The sequence below is a fragment of the Phlebotomus papatasi genome, chromosome 3, assembly GCF_024763615.1.
Source record: "Phlebotomus papatasi isolate M1 chromosome 3, Ppap_2.1, whole genome shotgun sequence".
In the NCBI taxonomy this organism is placed as follows: Eukaryota; Metazoa; Arthropoda; class Insecta; order Diptera; family Psychodidae; genus Phlebotomus; species Phlebotomus papatasi.
Genome location: NC_077224.1, coordinates 72,264,437 through 72,282,586, shown reverse-complemented (window position 1 = coordinate 72,282,586; position 18,150 = coordinate 72,264,437). Strand labels below are relative to the sequence as shown.

The 18,150-nt window shown below is 32.8% G+C and overlaps 2 protein-coding genes across 4 annotated transcripts in view; one reads left to right on the top strand and one right to left on the bottom strand.

Annotated features, from left to right (window-relative positions):
- Nucleotides 1-248: 248 nt before the first annotated feature.
- The window catches only part of LOC129807711 (carbonic anhydrase-related protein 10), a 196,858-nt gene continuing 178,956 nt past the window's right edge, over nt 249-18,150 (bottom strand). For 2 of the 3 annotated variants that reach the window (XM_055857160.1, XM_055857161.1), the window contains 4 exons: nt 4,969-5,123; nt 4,700-4,834; nt 4,441-4,495; nt 249-1,722 (listed from right to left, as the gene is read on the bottom strand). In XM_055857160.1, coding sequence (XP_055713135.1) covers nt 1,643-1,722; nt 4,441-4,495; nt 4,700-4,834; nt 4,969-5,123 — 425 coding nt within the window. In that variant the 3' untranslated portion in view covers nt 249-1,642. The remainder of the gene's footprint in view (nt 1,723-4,440; nt 4,496-4,699; nt 4,835-4,968; nt 5,124-18,150) is intronic. The other variant, XM_055857162.1, reaches the window with a different exon arrangement.
- LOC129807709 (uncharacterized) lies at nt 8,389-11,828 on the top strand. Its single transcript, XM_055857158.1, has 3 exons — nt 8,389-8,767; nt 8,825-9,344; nt 10,685-11,828. The coding sequence occupies exons 1-3, from the start codon at nt 8,418-8,420 to the stop codon at nt 11,696-11,698; spliced, it is 1,884 nt and encodes a 627-aa protein (XP_055713133.1). The 5' UTR covers nt 8,389-8,417; the 3' UTR covers nt 11,699-11,828.

Here is an 18,150-nt window from a genome sequence, read left to right as displayed (position 1 = left end):
GTAAAGATTAAATTAACAAAAAAGGTTTCTAAAACGAATAAACCCCTTCCCAAAGAGCACTTCTGATTTAAATTAAAATAGTCACGTATAGAACTTTGTAATCTAAATCGCTTTTAACAGACACATTGATTGACAAATAGAGCTTTCACATTTCCAAACTTTTCCCACAAAATCCAATCAATTGATCAGTAAGTTGTCTCTGCATTTGGAAAACCCTTCACCAAATCAATTAGTAAAGAAACAGAATCTTCTGCAAAAATTCATTTTATTCCTCTGTTTCTCATTGTTCACTAATTTTTTTCATTACTTCTGAGAAATAATAGAACTAACTATAAATTACAATATTTCCATAATTTCCATAATATATCTTTTGCAAAACAATATTTTGGGCTTTCATGCAAGGGAGCTCCTTGTGATTTCTTTTGTGGAGCTTTTAGATTTTAAAATTTTCAACATATCCCAAAAATGATTTTTAATTTTGGCTACAAAAATTCTCACATGTTCCTTCTGCTTTAGTTAACATTTTACAGGGTCATATACATTATTTATTATTTTTTTTCTTTAAATTTAATTACTATTTAGGTAATTGTGTCATTTATTTATACAGCACAGACTTTTCTTAGTTCACTCTCAATTGATTAATGTCATGTCAGAAATGTCTTTTTCTTCTATTTTGACTTTTTTCTTTTTTATTGTATCGAAGCACTTTTTCTCGACTATTTATATATAGTTTGGATATTTTTTTTCCTTATTTACAAATATCGGAATTTCTCTAGTCAATATTCGCAATACGGGCTTGGGAAAATAAATGAGAAATTGAGAGATGTATTTATTTGAAATGAAATTCATCCTTCTGGGAAATTTATATTATTTTCCTACAGTGTTTTTCAATAAATCCAAACAATTTTCATTTTAGTTTCACATGGAAAACTCAGTGGGTGGACCAAGGAGGAATATTTGAATTTCCTATTACGTATCTTATTTATCTCGGAAATTTTCAGTTTGATTCTTTTTTTTATGAATTATTATTAAGGAAAAAAAATATTTAAATATCTCAAAAAAATATTCTTAAAGTCTTCTTGTTTTTAGAAAGTTTTATTGTGGTAAATATTGATCCATTAAATTTTATCTTATAAAATGCTGAAGGGACAGTTTACCTAAGGAATTGTCGGTTAATTTTGAGAATAGGACTTTCATGTTATGCCTGTTTTTAGTATATGATAGTTTTCCACCATCTTTTCAATTTAATAAATATAGAGAATAAATTTATTGTCCACCCATTATCTGTTTATTTTCAGTAGTTTCTTTTCTCTCTAATAGTTTTTCCTAACAAGTTTTTACTTCTTGTGGATCCTCCTTCGTCATCTTTTATTTATAAAGTTGTTCAAAGATTAATTTTCTCATTTGAGTTGTGTTCATTTTCCACTCCATTAAATTGGTATATAAACTACTTTTAATGGTATATAAAGAATAAGAGCTATTTTATATATTCAATTTTGTCTCTTTCACGCCAATATCTCTGGAGTTTTAATATTTCCATCGGCTTAAATTATTACTTTTAATTGTTGTTTATTGATTTAATGAACTCCATCAATGTCTTCGATGACTCTTGAGGCTAATACCACCTCATTTGGGATGAGTTCTAGTGAAGGGTGTGAAAGATTGACTCGGAAAAACCACGTTCCCGCCCTCGGAGTGTTATCTCGGCTGTCCATTTGTTTGCTATTGTGGCAAAATATTATTACAATCTATCCATAAGGTATACATCACACTCACACACTTCACATGGTACTCAGAAAAATATCGAGAAAAATAATCAGGGGGTGAATAACTTTTATGATTTTACTAATGTTACTCGTATCTGTATTCTTAAGTACAACTTTTAAAACCTATTACTGAGCTACATATTAAAAAAAATTGGAGATTAACTTAAAATAATTCGGTATTCAATTTTTGTTTCATTTAGTACAGATCTGTACTAAAAAAATTTATTAAGAAAATGTAATATCAACTGCAAAATCATATTGATTATTATTCTTTAAATCTAAAAATAAACTAATAGAAGCTTATTGCGGGTAAGCAATTCTATTCACTTCCTCCATCTGGAACAGTTTGCTTGATACAATTCTTTACCTTGAAAATATAAATCACAATTGAATTTTTGGAGGTTGGAGAATTTAGAGATTTAATTCAAATAACTAGAAATAGAATGTTCGCATTTTAGAATTTGTTTCTTATAGATCAATGGATTATAAATGTTAAAAGGAAGAAAAATCTTTTAAGAGGGTATGCAGAGACGATACCAAACACACGTCTCAACATTTTCTGCATTTAAATTCCTTGCATTAAACTATTAAACGATTTGTCTACATAATGTAACTATCTAAGAAAAGAATTTTCCATTCAGAATTCAAATCAGGAAAGAAAAAAAGGAAAATGCTATCAAAAACGACTTGATATCAAACTTTCCTTGTATAACTTCATGCAAAAACATTACTTGCTTTTCCACGAAGCAAAAAAAAAGTGTACAAAATTATGTCTACTCTTCATTTCAGATTAATCTTAAGTTTTATATAAGAATAAGAATATGTTTCCAGTTCTGAAATGGAGTTAGTGATAATAAAAAGCTCTTTTTAAATTGGAATGGTACGGTCAATTAGTTCCACTTGGTCATGATTTAAAACACGGATTATGACCTATGTTTGGATTTATTCACTTCTTACTTCATACGACGACGACGTTTCGGAGAAAAATGCGACCAGTTTTAGTGTAAATATTTTCCTGTTTTGTACACATTTCACGAGATATTTTCAAAACTACGTAGGTTGCCAATTTGGGGTTTTCGGTTGCCTCTTCATTATTAAATTAGCTTTTATTCTGTATTAGAATTTTTTGCTAATTCATTCTACAATGATAGAAAACAGCTAATAAACTCAAAAGTTTTTTGGCGCGCTAGAAACATATGGGAAACATAGGAAATGTCATGCCCCTGTTTCGGAGCTAGCGCGCGACGAAGTGTTTTTTATATGGAGCTGTTTGAAGCCAACTTACAAATTGATCAGAAACTCAGCTTACACTTCTCAGAACAAGACCGCATTTAGACAGATATATAGTATATTTATCTCTCTTTACAAGGCTCAGAGTCTTGTACACAAGACTCACCTCAATTTTGACATATATCGTGCAACTGTCACGTGTGCAGAAAAATTACTATATGCATTTGTATGTGAAAGTAAGAAATTGGCTTCAACTTTGAAGGCCACTCGCCGGGGTCTAGTTTCGAAGATGGTTGTCTCCTTCTTCAGGTATGGAGATAATTGGGATAAATCGGGTCACAACACTGAGAAAAAAACGGGGATGCGATTAACTTTTTTTCCTCATAACTTTAACACTTTTTAGGTATAAAAATATATCAACATTTTTTAATGTTAATTTTACACCTTTTTAAGGGTGAAATTAGCATGAAAAAGGTAACTTTAACGCCTGATACACCTAAAAAGCATAATATTTACACCGATTTCGGATCAATACTGAAGGATAAAATAAACATTTCCGGTATGTTATTTTAACTTTTTCGGATTTCTCTCAGTGAAGGGATTTCTGATACTACCACTTTACAAAATTCAGAACACATGAACACCATAATAGTCAAATCTGCATTTGCCTATCCGAAACGTCGCCGTTGAATGAAATAAGAAGTGAATAAATCCAAACATAGGTCATAATCCGTGTTTTAAATTATAATCAATCTTCTTTTTAAGAACAGGTAAGGCTTTTCATTATTAAAGTATTCTTTATCAATTTTATTAAGCATTTCATTCTCGCACACTTATTAAGTGAAAGCCTATTCTCACTCGAGTTAAAAAAAATAAATAAATAAAATAATACTGCTTTTTGAATGGAAATTGAAAAAGGGAAATTTTTCTTCTAAACTTTTTTTTAGTACATGACTGATCTCATTAGCCTCTGTGTAATCGACTTTCCTTTGTGTTGGTTTCTGTCACAATTGTTCGATGGTTTTAAAACACGAGAAGGACTGGGAAAACAATCTTAACAGGAATTACCACAAAAAAGTCGATAATGCAGAAGCACTTGAGAACAGTGAAGTACTAAAAAAAATGTTAAGGAGAAATATTTTGGCTTCTATTTTTTTTTTCAGTGGAATACCACCAGAATACATTCAATTTAATAATCCTACAACAGAATTTACATTATTTAAACACTGATATATAATAAATTGAAAAATATTAGCCCTTAAGTGTTATTCACCCCTTGAAAGCACTAAGCTCTAGACGGGATTGGATATTGTGAAGGGCTGAGAATCATCAGTGAGATTAATTGGATCAATTGAAGTGGGATTTAGTGGAAGCACAAACACAGAGATACCTCTCATAAGGAAGAAATTAATTAAATTGTTTTTTTTAGTCACTCCAAACTCACCTCTGTAGTACATTTCCCTTTGCATTGTAGGACAATTTTGATTTTGAATCTGCTGCTTGGGGTCGTGAATCATTTGTAAATGTTAGTTGCAGTGGTTGAAAAATACATGAAAATTGTAGCATGGGAAAGAAGAAAATATGTTATTTTTTTGTGGTAGGGTTGAATTGAATGAGAAAATGTAATTTAGTGGAGAGTCACTTAAAAATTAATTGACTCAAATGGTTGGTGGAGAACAATAAAATGGGACTCTTTGGCTCACCTTAGAACTATGTTGGAAGTCTATGTTGGTTCTCACAGTGCGATGATGCAGAGGCTGCAGTGGTCTTGCATTATTTCCCAATGGAGCCTTTGGTGTGTGCTCTGAACCCTGCATGAGTCGCCTGAGAGCGTATAACTTGGAAGAAAAAGTTTAAAAAAAAAAGTGGATTGAATATTTTCAAGAAGAGTCAATTTTCCTTCCATTACACCAATTGACTCCAACCGTCTTGGATTCCGAGACGAGATGGGGTCCTTAGAAAAAGTCTTTACCTCTTGCTTTGTTATGTAAATTGGCTTATTTAGAATAATCCACACAGTGCTCTCCCAGCAGCCAGGATGCGTTGTTGATCCTTCGTACGTCATGAATTGCTCAGTGTTCGGCAGAAGAGATCGCAGGGAAATGTGACGAATTGGTGTGGAAGTTCCTACAAATAGTTTACAATCAATTACCTTTGGCTGATGGAAATGCTTTCACAACAAAATTGGATTAAGGCAGGCATATATTTTTCCACGGAATATTATAGTGAAGCCATTTTAATAGCGGGGTGATATTCTGAAAATACTCTTTATGCCAAATTTTGGGGTCATTTATTCTACAAAATGAAGTACAGTGATCGCTAAAATATCTTTGAATTTTAGTACAGATCTGTACTAAAAATTTTCGAAGAGTTTTCCACCTAATTAAATATATCAAAAAGTTTATAGGATAACTTTTCTTGATTTCCTCATTTTTATTGTTATTTAATTTTGTCGACTAGTTGAAGGTGATATCGAGTACTGAATTGTCCCATTTTAAAGCATAAAATATAGATCAAGAGGAACTTGGTATCTTCTCCAATTTTCTGCTGTACTAAAATTTTTATTAGAAGTTAATATGGGTATTCAATAAATACGGAAGCTACTATATCGTATCCATCGCTTTCAGTGAAACGCATTGGTTGACTTCTCCAACATAACTACTTTATTTTTCCAAAATCAGTGCAAAATATAATACAGTATTTGCTATTCAGTATTTTTCAATCAATCGGTACACTGTGTATATTAAATGTATGATTTACTCCATACACTACAACTAATTCCTCTCTTGATTTCTTGTTATATATCTACACATTTAAAATCCAGTACTGAAACGTTTATATGTTTGTAAAATAATTGCTTAATTTCAAGTATAATAGTTTTGTCAGTATTTTTTTTAATTTGATCGTAGAATAATTTATTTGATCTGTAATAACAAGAACTTACACAAGTAAAAATTACTACACGAGTTCCAAATTCGTATAATGATTCTATTCTTTAGTAAATAAATATTATTAATATTGTTTGGCCGAAAAAGCATTTAACGGTTGAATCAGGGGCCCATCAAGCCTAATAAAAAGTGAAGCTATGTTTCATTTTTCCTTGTAAACAAATTTGCTCGTAGTTCTTGTATAATTTTGGCGAACATAATGAAATATGTATTTTTAGATAGTTTTTAATGCACGATTTCGAAATATATCAGACTGATAAGTCAATTCTATTTAGGAAAAAACTTGCCAATAATCTTCAGTACCTGTAAGCAAAAACGTATGGAAAAATGAAATGTCGAGAGGCCCCTGGTTGTATTTATTGGGTAAAGCATCATCCTTGCGATATCTATATTGTAAAGTTTTTATTCTTAAGTCATTTATCTTCATGTTTATCGATTTAGATTTAGATATAAATTACGATAACAGGAAGATTCGGTTTTCAGCAGGATTATTACCTGGTTCAAAACCTCTTGGAATAGGTTCAATTTTGTTTGGAATCACAAAATAAAAATTACTTCAAACACATTTTTGTATATCGCCTAAAAGATCTCCTTGTAAGGAAGATTTACATATCGTCTTCATTGATTTGGGAAAATCTCTCAGTGTCCGAAGAAGGCTTATCTAGGAACCTCTTCGATGAAGAGGGGGGGGTAGCAGAAGGCTACATAATTGTATTACGGGATATGTATCATGCGATGTCACGACCCTCATGACCCAAGTACGTAGCTTGAGTGGAATTAGAGAATGGTTTGGTGTGCCTGTTCGGATTCATCAGGGTTAGGCACTATGATGATCAGAAGAGTCCACTACTCTTCAATGTAATCATGGATTGTCTAACCTCCTCAAACCAGACCAAGACGCCATGGACTCTGCTCTACACAGACAATATGGTGCTGGTGGACAAAACCAGGGATCTCTTGGAATGCAGACTAAATCTCTGGAATGAGGCATTCGAGAATGATGGCATCAAAATTACTCGCTAGAAAGCTGAGTATATGCACATCAATTTCAACGGATGCAACGAAGACAAACGATCTCTACACTGAGAAAAGAACGGGGATGCAATTAACTTTTTTTCCTCGGAACTTTAACACTTTTTAGGTGTAAAATGTTAATTTACTTTTATTGTTAATTTTACACCTTTTTAAGGATGAAAATAACACGAAAAAGGGTAACTTAAACCCTTAATAACCTAAAAAGCATAATATTTACACCGATTTCGGATCAACTGCAGGGTAAAATTAACATTTCCGGAATGTAATTTTAACTTTTTCGGATTTCTCTCAATGTATCTATGGATGGAGATGGCCTGCCTAGAACCAAGAACCAAGAACTTTAGATACCTCGGTAATGTCCTATCTCATGATGGTCTTGTGACTGCAGATATTGCACACAGCGTATCGGTTCACCGATGTGTTCTGTGACCGAAGAATTCCGCCAAAGTTGAAAGGAAAGCTATAATAGACCTACCAGACCGTGGCCCTGGTCCGCTCCGCTCACGATCAAAAGCTTCACGTGGGAGAAATGCGATTGCTTACTATAGTCGTTAGGAGTTAGTTTGTGAAAGTTTTACAAGTATTAAACGGTTCCAAGCGGATTTGTACCTGGGATTAGTTTTAATCAGAAATTCAATTGAAATATTTCAATGTGATTTTTAGAAAAGTATTTTGAGATTATTAAGACAATTTTCAAATTAATTTTAATTAGAAAATAGATGATTAATGCGAAATACATACGAAGAGTGATACTAAATAATTTTTGTATGAATAAAATTATTAAAACTTTATCTAAAAAGATTTTAAAACAGCTTTTATTTCAGAATTCAGAATTGTTTCTTAAAATAGTCAATGTTTTGTAAATCGATTTCCTGTAAATGCTCCATTAGAAAGGCATAAGCATGTAGACAGCAATTAATTTCAGGAAACAAAAATAGAAGCAGATAGGGTAAAATATGTCAATTTGGAACCATGTCTAATTTGGACCTTTGGGAATTCTCAACAGTTTTAGATGGAAAAACGAAAAAAAGCAATGAAAAAGTACTCTCGAATGTAAAGCCTCTTCATGATTTTCTTTTCTCTTTGAACTTCCAAAATAGTGAGAAAATCTTACAATTCCAAAATAGACGATTCCGAATTACCCCATCTTACCCTAAATTGATATTTTCATGTTACTTAAATCCCTGTAAATAATTTTCCGTGATGTACTTAGTGTAGTGATTGATAGGAATAGTGCATTACTTTAACTGAAGCTACAATAAAACTTTGCGTGTAAAAAAATCTTTAATACTAGATATGTGCCCATTAATTGCAGTCTAATGGGATCAGATAAACCTTTTAGCGATGTCTCTATAAAGGTTAGCTCATGTTGTTTATTTATTCATAACATTCAAGACTTTAACGTAACTTGGATTTTATATCTAGCAGTATTTCAAAAATGAAAAAGTTCAATTTAATAGTAATTTCATTGCTTCTTGTGAATTTGGGAGTTTGTGAAAAGAATACTGAAAAAAGTTACAAAATTCCCAAAGTGAAATTTGGTAATCCTCTGTCTAAAGCCATGGCAACCATTATTAAAACTTTCTATAGTATTGAATCACCTCAGTTAACTATTGTACGAGTAGCTGATAATCATGAAAATGAAATACTGCAGTCGGGAATTATCAATGAGATTCTCTACGATGTCAAAGGTCTTATACTGATCCGGTTGCAATCATACGATAGTAGAGAGCATACCTTTAGAAGATATTTTAACGTACTTGTAGTAGATTCCTACGAATCTTTTCGGTAGTATTCTACGTTTAAGAATTTTAGTTTTAAGATTAATTGATGTTACATTTGCAGAAAAATACTTAACGGTGGTGGCAAAGACGCCTTTGACTTCACTGGGTATTACACAATAATTCTGACGAGTGTTCTAGAGAACTACAGAGAAGAAGTGTACAAAATCCTTAAAGATTGTTATCGGTCGTATATCATCAATGCGAACGTAATAACATTCGATCCTTCGAACATAGAAAAGGCCTTTGTGTTCACTTACTTCCCTTACACTACTGAGCACTGTAATCATGTTAAACCTGTCATCAACGGCGTTTTTGAGAATGAAACATTAGAGATGTATTCAAAACTCTTTTCGAACAAAGTCAGTAACTTTCACCGATGCAACATTACTGTAGGTACCATTGAATATCCACCGTTTATGATCCTCAAGTATCAAGGAAATGGTAGTTACTACTACGATGGATTCGAAGGGATTATTACAAGAGTCCTTGGGCAACGTCTCAACTTTTCTTTGATTTTAAAGACCTCCGTCGATCGTTGGGGCGTCGTGAATGGGGAAAATTCAACGGGATTAAGTAGACTGGTAAGTTAAATTGCTTATAGAACCTTAATAGTAATTGCAATACCATTATTTCGATGATAGCCAAAATTCTTAAAACCAAAAATCCTAAATGGGTCAAAATCCTTTAAAGCCAAATTTATGAATATGCCACCATAAAAAATATTCCTGTAACCCAGTGAGCAAAACTAATAATTTCTCTAATAATTGATAATTATAATTAATAATGTCCGCATTTCGACCCATTCAGGATTTTGACTCATTTAAGATTTTGGCTTTTCGGAACTTTGGTCTATTCGGGATTTTAACCCAATTGGGATTTTGATTTATTCGTGCTTTCAATATTTCGGCTGTTTGAGATTCTGGCCTATTCCAGAGTTTGACCGTTCGGAATTACGACCCATTCAAGATTCTCAGCATTCGGGATTTCGACAATTTTGAGATTTTCGGCTTTTCGATATTTAAGCCAATTCGACATTTTGACATCTCGGAATTTATACCCATTCCGAATATTCCACTTTTGGGATTTTGTTTTCATTTGGAACTATTAGTTTCTTTTTTTTTGTTTTTTGGTAAGAATTTTGGCCAATTCGGGATTTTGGCCAATTTGGAATGTTGGTTTTCTGGGATTTTGGATCATTCGGTATATTTTGGCTTAATCTGGATTTAGCCCCATTCGAGATTTTGGCGTTTCGGGATTTAAATCATTTGGAATTTGGCCAATTCATTATTTTAGCAGTTCCGGGATTTTGGTCCATACGGGTTTTTCGCTTTTCGGGATTTAAATCATTCGTGATTTTGGTTTATCGGAATTTAAACCATTCAAGATTTTGGCCCGTTCTGGATTAAGATCATTCAAAATTTGGCTTATTCGAGATTTTGTCTTTAAGGATTTTTATATCATTCATGATTCTTCATTTTCGGAATTTTGAACTTTTCGGGATTTTGGCTTTCCGTGATTTTGGTATATTCTGGATTTTGGCTTTTCAGGATCTTGTCCCCTTCGGGATTTTATCCCAATTCGGAATTAGACTATTCGGTATATAACCTATACGAGTTTTTACTTATTCGAAATTCAGACGATTAGGGATTTAGTTTTTTCCGGATTACGGCCAATTCGGGATTTGGGTTTTTGGGATTTAGGCTTCTCCATATTGTCACTTTTAGGATTTTATCTTCATTAGGAACTCTTATTTTCGAAATTATGGCTTTTCGGGATTTTGGCGTTCGGGTTTCTCTAGCTTTCGAAATTTTGACTGAGACTCCTCAATTCATAGGGGGACCCTTTAACCCTAACCGTATTTGTAAATATTTTTTTCAAAAACTTCATACAAAATTACAAATACCATTGCTTTTTCTTACAGCTCTTAAAAGGGGAAGTTAATTTTACAATTGGATCATTCGCAGCAACATTTTCTCATAATGGATCATTCACAAATACCATTTCATACTACGGAACTCCCTTAACCCTTCTTGTTCCACCTGGAAGGGCCTATACACACATGGAAAAGCTTTTCTTACCAATGAAGTATATAATTTGGAGTTGTATTTCAACTATATTTATCATATCAGCAGTTGTTGTGTCCATATCCAAGTTTATAAGACCGCATAGGAGGGCATTCATCTTTGGTAGGAAGAACTACTTTCCGTACATCAACACCATCAACGTTTTTCTAGGAGGAGTCGTACCTATCACTCCGATGAGAAATTTTGCCCGGTTTTTGCTCATGTTGTGGATTCTATCGAGTCTAGTTATTAGGTCTAGCTATCAAGGATCCCTATTCAACTTCCTTAAAGATCATAGGAATGCATCGATTGCAGATACCTTTCCAAAAATGATAAAGGAAGGATTTAAAATTTACGGTTCTGAAGCTATACGAAAATACTTCTCTTCAAATGATGTTTACTTATCCGTGTTTAGAAATATATCAGTGAGAGAATTGGAGGACTACAAAATGAAAAGTACTACTCCAGGATTTAAGGGAGCTGTCGTGGCATCGGCTTTCAACATAGCGTACTTGAATGAAAAGTACCACAGTCACAACATCCGCTTCCGGAGGAGCAAGGAACAAATAGTTCTACTCTACATCTGTATCTACTTGAGAAAATACTCTTATCTGACAAAACCTTTTGACAAGGAACTCTGGAGATATGTTGAAAGTGGCCTCATCAATCGCTGGTTATCAGTGTTCTATAATAAACAGTATCTCAAAGATACACCAGATAAATCCATACCTCAAGCTTTAACATTTGATCAATTGAGTGGAATTTTTATGGCCTATGTCATTTTGCTAGTATTCAGCTTCATGGTTTTCCTTTTAGAAGTTCTTTCCCGAAAATCACGTGTTCTACGTGCTTTATGTAACTTTTTAAATTAATCACACAGTATAAAAAATAAAATTTGAATTGCAAAGTGTGTAAAATTTTACAAAAAAAATCAAATCTCATTTTCAGCAAAAATGTGTAATTTAAAATATCCAGAAAATACACAATTTTATCGAAACTTTACTCACGTGACAATAAATTAGAAAACATAGAAAAGCATTACCTTGTTTACCTCGCTTAATTTGGATGATTCAGATAAATATGTAATTCTTGTGTAGTTCTACACATTTGTGTAATTTTTACACATTCTGTTTAAAATCTCTGTGATTGTGCGTAAAATATGTAATAAAATGTATACTATTGTGAAATCATTTGCTAATTTTGTCGCCTTATTTTTATAGATAGTGTACCACATTGCACATTTTTAGATTACACATTTTCCTGCGGTGCATTCTTTGTAACTTTTTGTGTACTTTTATACACAATTAAAAAACTACAATAATAATAATTGTTGAATTGATCCTTTATCACAATAATTTTTTGTAAAGTTATAAAAATGTGTAATATAAAATATAGGTAAATTGTGTAATCAGACTGCAAAATTAGGGAGAGAGTACATATTTGTTTACATATTACTTTACATTTTGTCCAAAATCATTTTGAGCTTAGGTGAAATGTGCAGAAATTACACATATGTGTTAATGTGTAGCAGTGCACAAAAATTATATATTTGTGTGAATTTACAAGTAAAATCATTGCAAAACAAACCAAAAAAAGTAACAACGTTATTTATAGCTTTTCGCGCTATTATAAAGGGGAACTTTGTGTTACACTATGCAACAAATTCATAACTTTTTTTGTTAACGGAGATCTCACATGGTACGTTTGATAGAGTCAAGTCCCCTGTTTAAGAATCTGGTCTTGGTTTTGCTCCTATACGTAACAATTTTTTTTTATTAATACTTTTATATTTTTTCTGCTTTGCCTTACATTATCCATTATATCTCAGGTTCTAGTGAACGGAACTTGAAAAGTGTGGGTGCGTTGGAAAGCTCATTAGTCGAGCTTCAATTTTGATAATTACAAAAAACCTTGTAAAACCACTCCTTCGGGGTGTAAAATTGAAGTTTCTCTAAAAATTACCAAAAAAAATGGTCCTAAAGTGAGGTTTTAAAAATTTGTATAAAATAAACTAAACAAAATATTAAAAATCCAATAATACCAGGTGATAGGCCACACTTAGAACTACAATTTTGTTCATCTGAGACATCGCGCTCCGATCACTCTAAATGCCTCATTTGTTGGTTTTTGTCATTTTCCAAAAATATGAAGTACATATTTTAAAGCAAATTTCCTAAAGATTACTGAGAAAACATCTTTTAAAACTTGTGTGAAACATACATAACTGTTGAGATCCTTCTTTAATTCGTTCGGGGGACCATTAACATGATTTTCATTTACATTTCCAATCAACCCTCATTAAAAAGCTCTCAATTTTCCTTTAAGTATTCAATTTTTGTCTTTATTTATTTCCATCCATCCATCTAATACTATTTCTAGTAGAGGTTAATTTTAAATGAAAGTATGATCTAAAGTCATTGAAATGCATTTACGAAATATTTGCTGATGCGTTTTCTACCAATCATAAAAAAAGCATTCCAAAAGGAGTTTAGGGGTTTCTTCACGTGGCTGAATGTTGATTGGGGATGTTAAAGAAAATCATGTTAATGGTCCCCCGAACGAATTAAAGAAGGATCTCAACAGTTATGTATGTTTCACACAAGTTTTAAAAGATGTTTTCTCAGAAATCTTTAGGAAATTTGCTTTAAAATATGTACTTCATATTTTTGGAAAATGACAAAAACCAACAAATGAGGCATTTAGAGTGATCGGAGCGCGATGTTTCAGATGAACAAAATTGTAGTTCTAAGTGTGGCCTATCACCTGGTATCATTGGATTTTTAATATTTTGTTTAGTTTATTTTATACAAATTTTTAAAACCTCACTTTAGGACCATTTTTTTGGTAATTTTTAGAGAAACTTCAATTTTACACCCCGAAGGAGTGGTTTTACAAGGTTTTTTGTAATTATCAAAATTGAAGCTCGACTAATGAGCTTTCCAACGCATCCACACTTTTCAAGTTCCGTTCACTAGAACCTGAGATATAACGGATAATGTAAGGCAAAGCAGAAAAAATATAAAAGTATTAATAAAAAAAATTGTTACGTATAGGAGCAAAACCAAGACCAGATTCTTAATCAGGGGACTTGACTCTATCAAACGTACCATGTGAGATCTCCGTTAACAAAACCGTGTTGCATAGTGTTATTTAATCAAAAATGTTGAATTTACAACAGAGTTTGTATAAAGTGTTGAAATTTTAATTTAAGTCGTATACTTCAGTCGAGATCTTTTTCATAGGGCGTAAGTCAAAATGGAACATAAAATTATGACTCATATGAGTCTTTGTTGAAAATAATAAGATTTTTAAAAACCCATTACAAAAAAAAAGTTTTCGTGACAATGTGAAGCTTGTAGAGAAACATTATATAAAGACACATCCATGTTTTACGCAGTTAGTAATTTAAAAATACCTGTGTGAAATCAATGCATCACTTTCATTAAAAAAAATCCTGTTAAAATAATATATGCCACCCTTAATTACCGTTGTTGGATCTGATAAAAAAAATTCACGATACCTTTATACAGAGATTTAACATGTTTATTTATGCATAACTACAACGACTTTGAAGTAAAGCTGATATATTTTAAGCATAATTCCTTATTCTTATCAATATGAAGAGTTATAAGTATTTAATTATAATTTTGGCAGTTTATTATAAAGTTAAAACCTGTTCCACCAGTGACAATAAATATAATTTTACAATACCAACATTTGAAAATTCTCTATCGAAGTTATTGGAATTTATTATTGTTGATTTCTACAGTGTTAATTCGCGTCAAATAACAATTACAAGAGCTGCAAGTAATCATGAAAATTATATTGAACAATCAGGAATTATAAATGAAGTTTTATATCATGTTGAGGATCAAATACCTGTGCGTCTTGAAGGGTATGAGGCTCATGTACCCGTCTTTACTCGATTTTACAATGTTTTTGTTGTGGACTCTTACGAATCATTCAGGTAGTTTGCCTCATTTTACCAAAATCAGTTGAGCCTTAAAGGACGTTTTTCTTCAGGAAAATTATAGATGGGGTTTCAAAGGAATCATTCGATTTTACCGGATACTACACGGTAGTTCTGACGAACATCGAGAGGAACTACACAGATGTTGTTGGAAAGATCCTCCATGACTGTTGGAACATGTATATAATCAACGTAAACATCGTAACGTATGATCCTTACAATGCTAAAAGGGCATATATGCTCACCTACTTCCCCTACAGTCCTACCCACTGCGGTCAAGTTAAACCTGTTATCACTGGAGTTTTCGAACAAGAAACCTTTCGGAAGAATCTTACAATTTTTCCAAAGAAAGTCAACAATTTTCATGGGTGTAACTTAACAATGGGCACCTTTCAATTTGAACCTTACATGATAATAATACCTTTAGGTCATGACAGATATCACTTTAGTGGATTCGAGGGGATTCTAACCAGTGTTATGTCGCAACGTCTAAATTTTTCGCTGATCCTGAAAACTTCCGACGAACGCTGGGGCAAGGTAGAAGGGGACAATTCAACTGGAATGAGCCGAATGGTATCTCTTTTTTTTTTTAAGTTTACCATTTCCAGGCCTAATAAGGAACTTATTTCAGCTTCTGAGGGGTGAGACTAATTTCAGTCTAGGATCCTTCGCCGCGTCATTCTCTCATTACGGATATTTCTCAAGTAGCATTCCTTACCACGCAACACCGCTAGCACTATTAATTCCACCGGGAAGAGCACATTCTAACATGGAGAAACTATTCTTGCCGATGCGCTACATAATCTGGAGCTTTCTTTCTGCAATTTTCATAATCTCGGCTATTGTTGTAGCAATAGCTAAATTTATAAAACCACGAAGGAGAGCCTTTATCTTCGGTCAGAGGAACAACTATCCCTACATCAACACAATCAACGTTTTTCTAGGGGGATCTGTTGCAGAAACTCCAGGACGAAACTTTGCTAGATTCTTGCTGATGTTGTGGATTTTGCTAAGTATTGTTGTTAGAAGTAGCTATCAAGGAGCTCTTTTTAGCTTCCTCAAGGAACAGAAAAATGTCACAGTCGTAGACACGTTTCCGAAGATGCTTCAGGAAGGTTATAGGATTTACGGTGTCGAAGGGACACGCAAGTACTTTGCTTCAATGACTGAGTACAAGTCAATGTTTGTTGTGGCCAGTGCTCAGGAAGTTGACGAGCTTAGAGAAAAGACTGCGAATGTTGACTTCAAGGCAGCAGTTGTAACTCCAGCTCTGATTGCTGCATATATGAATGAGAAACACCTTAAGGATAACATTCGGTATCGCATCAGCAAAGAAAGGATAATTCAACTCTACATTTGCATTTACATGAGAAAGTATTCTTATCTCAAGGAACCATTTGACAAAGAACTGAGGAAGTACATGGAAAGTGGCTTGATTCATCGATGGTCCTCGATATACTACAATTACAAATTTCTGAAAGAACCCCCCGTTAGAAAAATGCCGAAGCCTCTATGCCTCGACCAATTGACTGGAATCTTTATGGCATTCGTAATCTTAATCGGTTTTAGCTTCTTCATTTTCCTTTTGGAAGTATTTTCGCAAAAATCGGGCTGTGTTCGGAAATTTTGTAATTTTGTCAATTAATAGTTCTATGCACTAAACCAAATGCATTACAATACATTACATCTAAACACCCCAGTGTCGAGTTACTAATGATCATTGCATTTACTACATGGTATGGAAATAATGTCGTTCGAAAAGATAAATTGCACAAATGCATTAAATGTTTATTTTTTAAACTCATAACATAAGCTTTGAAGAAAAAGAATTGATGAAACTTATGAACGTTTGAACCTTAATAGCCCTTACAAATAACAAAAAAAACTGCAGAGATTGCATAAAAGGGTTTTAAGTTAGTGACACTACTAATAACATCGCAGACCTTGGAAGACTATCGTAAAGTAAAGACAATCAGTCTTCATCATGAATAGTGCTTGGATTATTTGCTTTTTAATAATCTTCCTGGTAGTTCGAACGAATATCTTTACTGCTTGTGAAAATCGTGTTAGAAAATACAAAATTCCAGAAGAGAACTTTAAAAATCCTTTATCAAAGTTATTAGGATATATTGTTATGGAGTTTTATAGTGTTGAGACGTATAAAGTGACAATAACAAGAATTTCTGAAAATCGTAGAAGTGCGCTTATTCAATCAGGAATAGTTAATGAAGTCCTATACGATATCAACGGAAGTACACTTGTACATCTAGATGAATATCCCATTATACCAACCAGCATTACTCAGTTCTACAATATTTTCCTTGTGGACTCCTACCAATCATTTCGGTAGTAATTCCACTAGTTCTCTATAATAACAGTATTAATGGTTTAAACAATTTTTTGCCTAGAAAAATCTTCTACGGAAACTCAACCAAAGCCTTTGACTTCAGTGGATACTACACGATAGTGTTGACGAACATCAAGAAGAACCATACGGATTTTGTAATAAGAGTCCTTAATGAGTGTTGGAAGTTGCATATGATTAACGTAAATGTTGTCACATACGATTCTAATAATTTGGACAGAGCCTTGATGATGACCTACTTCCCCTTTACTGCAAATCACTGCGAAGAGGTCAACCCAGTACTCAGCGCAATCTTTGAAAATGATACCGTACGGAAGAGCCTAACTATTTTTCCAGATAAGCTTCTCAATTTTCATGGATGCAACCTCACTGTAGGTACCCTTCAATTTCCACCTTACATGATGATCATTCCTAAAGGAAATGGAACCTATTACTTCGATGGATTAGAAGGAAATATCCTAAGAGCTCTAGCTGAACATCTTAACTTCTCAATAAATCACAAAACTCACAAAGAACTTTGGGGACGTAATAATGGGGAGAATTCTTCAGGACTTTTTGGAATGGTTAGTATTAACACAATCAATGTCTAGTCTAGATGTTCTAAAGTCTGCCAAAGAATCTAAAATGAAAGCTATAATGCTCTAAAGTCAATGCTAAAATGTAAAATAAACCTATGATAAAATGATCTAAAATGAATGTCAATATAATCTAAAGTCTATCAATGCTAAAGTGCTATAAAATCAATTCCAAGATGCTGTAAAATCTATTTCGAAATGTTCTAAAGTAAACCCCAAAAAATGAAATAAATTCCCAAATGATTTTAAATCAGTAACAAAATGTTCCAAAACCAAATCCTAAATGCTATAAAATTGATCCTACTATTCTATAAAATCAATTCAAAATATTCAAAAATAAATTCCAAAAGGCTATAAAATTAATTTCAAAATGACCTAAAATCAATTCCAAATTGATCCAAAGCCAATCCCAAA

Bases quoted from the DNA above. Each gene is read 5' to 3' on its own strand.
- LOC129807709 (XM_055857158.1), top strand. From the start codon at position 8,418: ATGAAAAAGTTCAATTTAATAGTAATTTCATTGCTTCTTGTGAATTTG. The intron at 8,768-8,824 runs GTAGTATTCTAC...TTACATTTGCAG, and splicing joins GATTCCTACGAATCTTTTCG to AAAAATACTTAACGGTGGTG. The intron at 9,345-10,684 runs GTAAGTTAAATT...TTTTTCTTACAG, and splicing joins CAACGGGATTAAGTAGACTG to CTCTTAAAAGGGGAAGTTAA.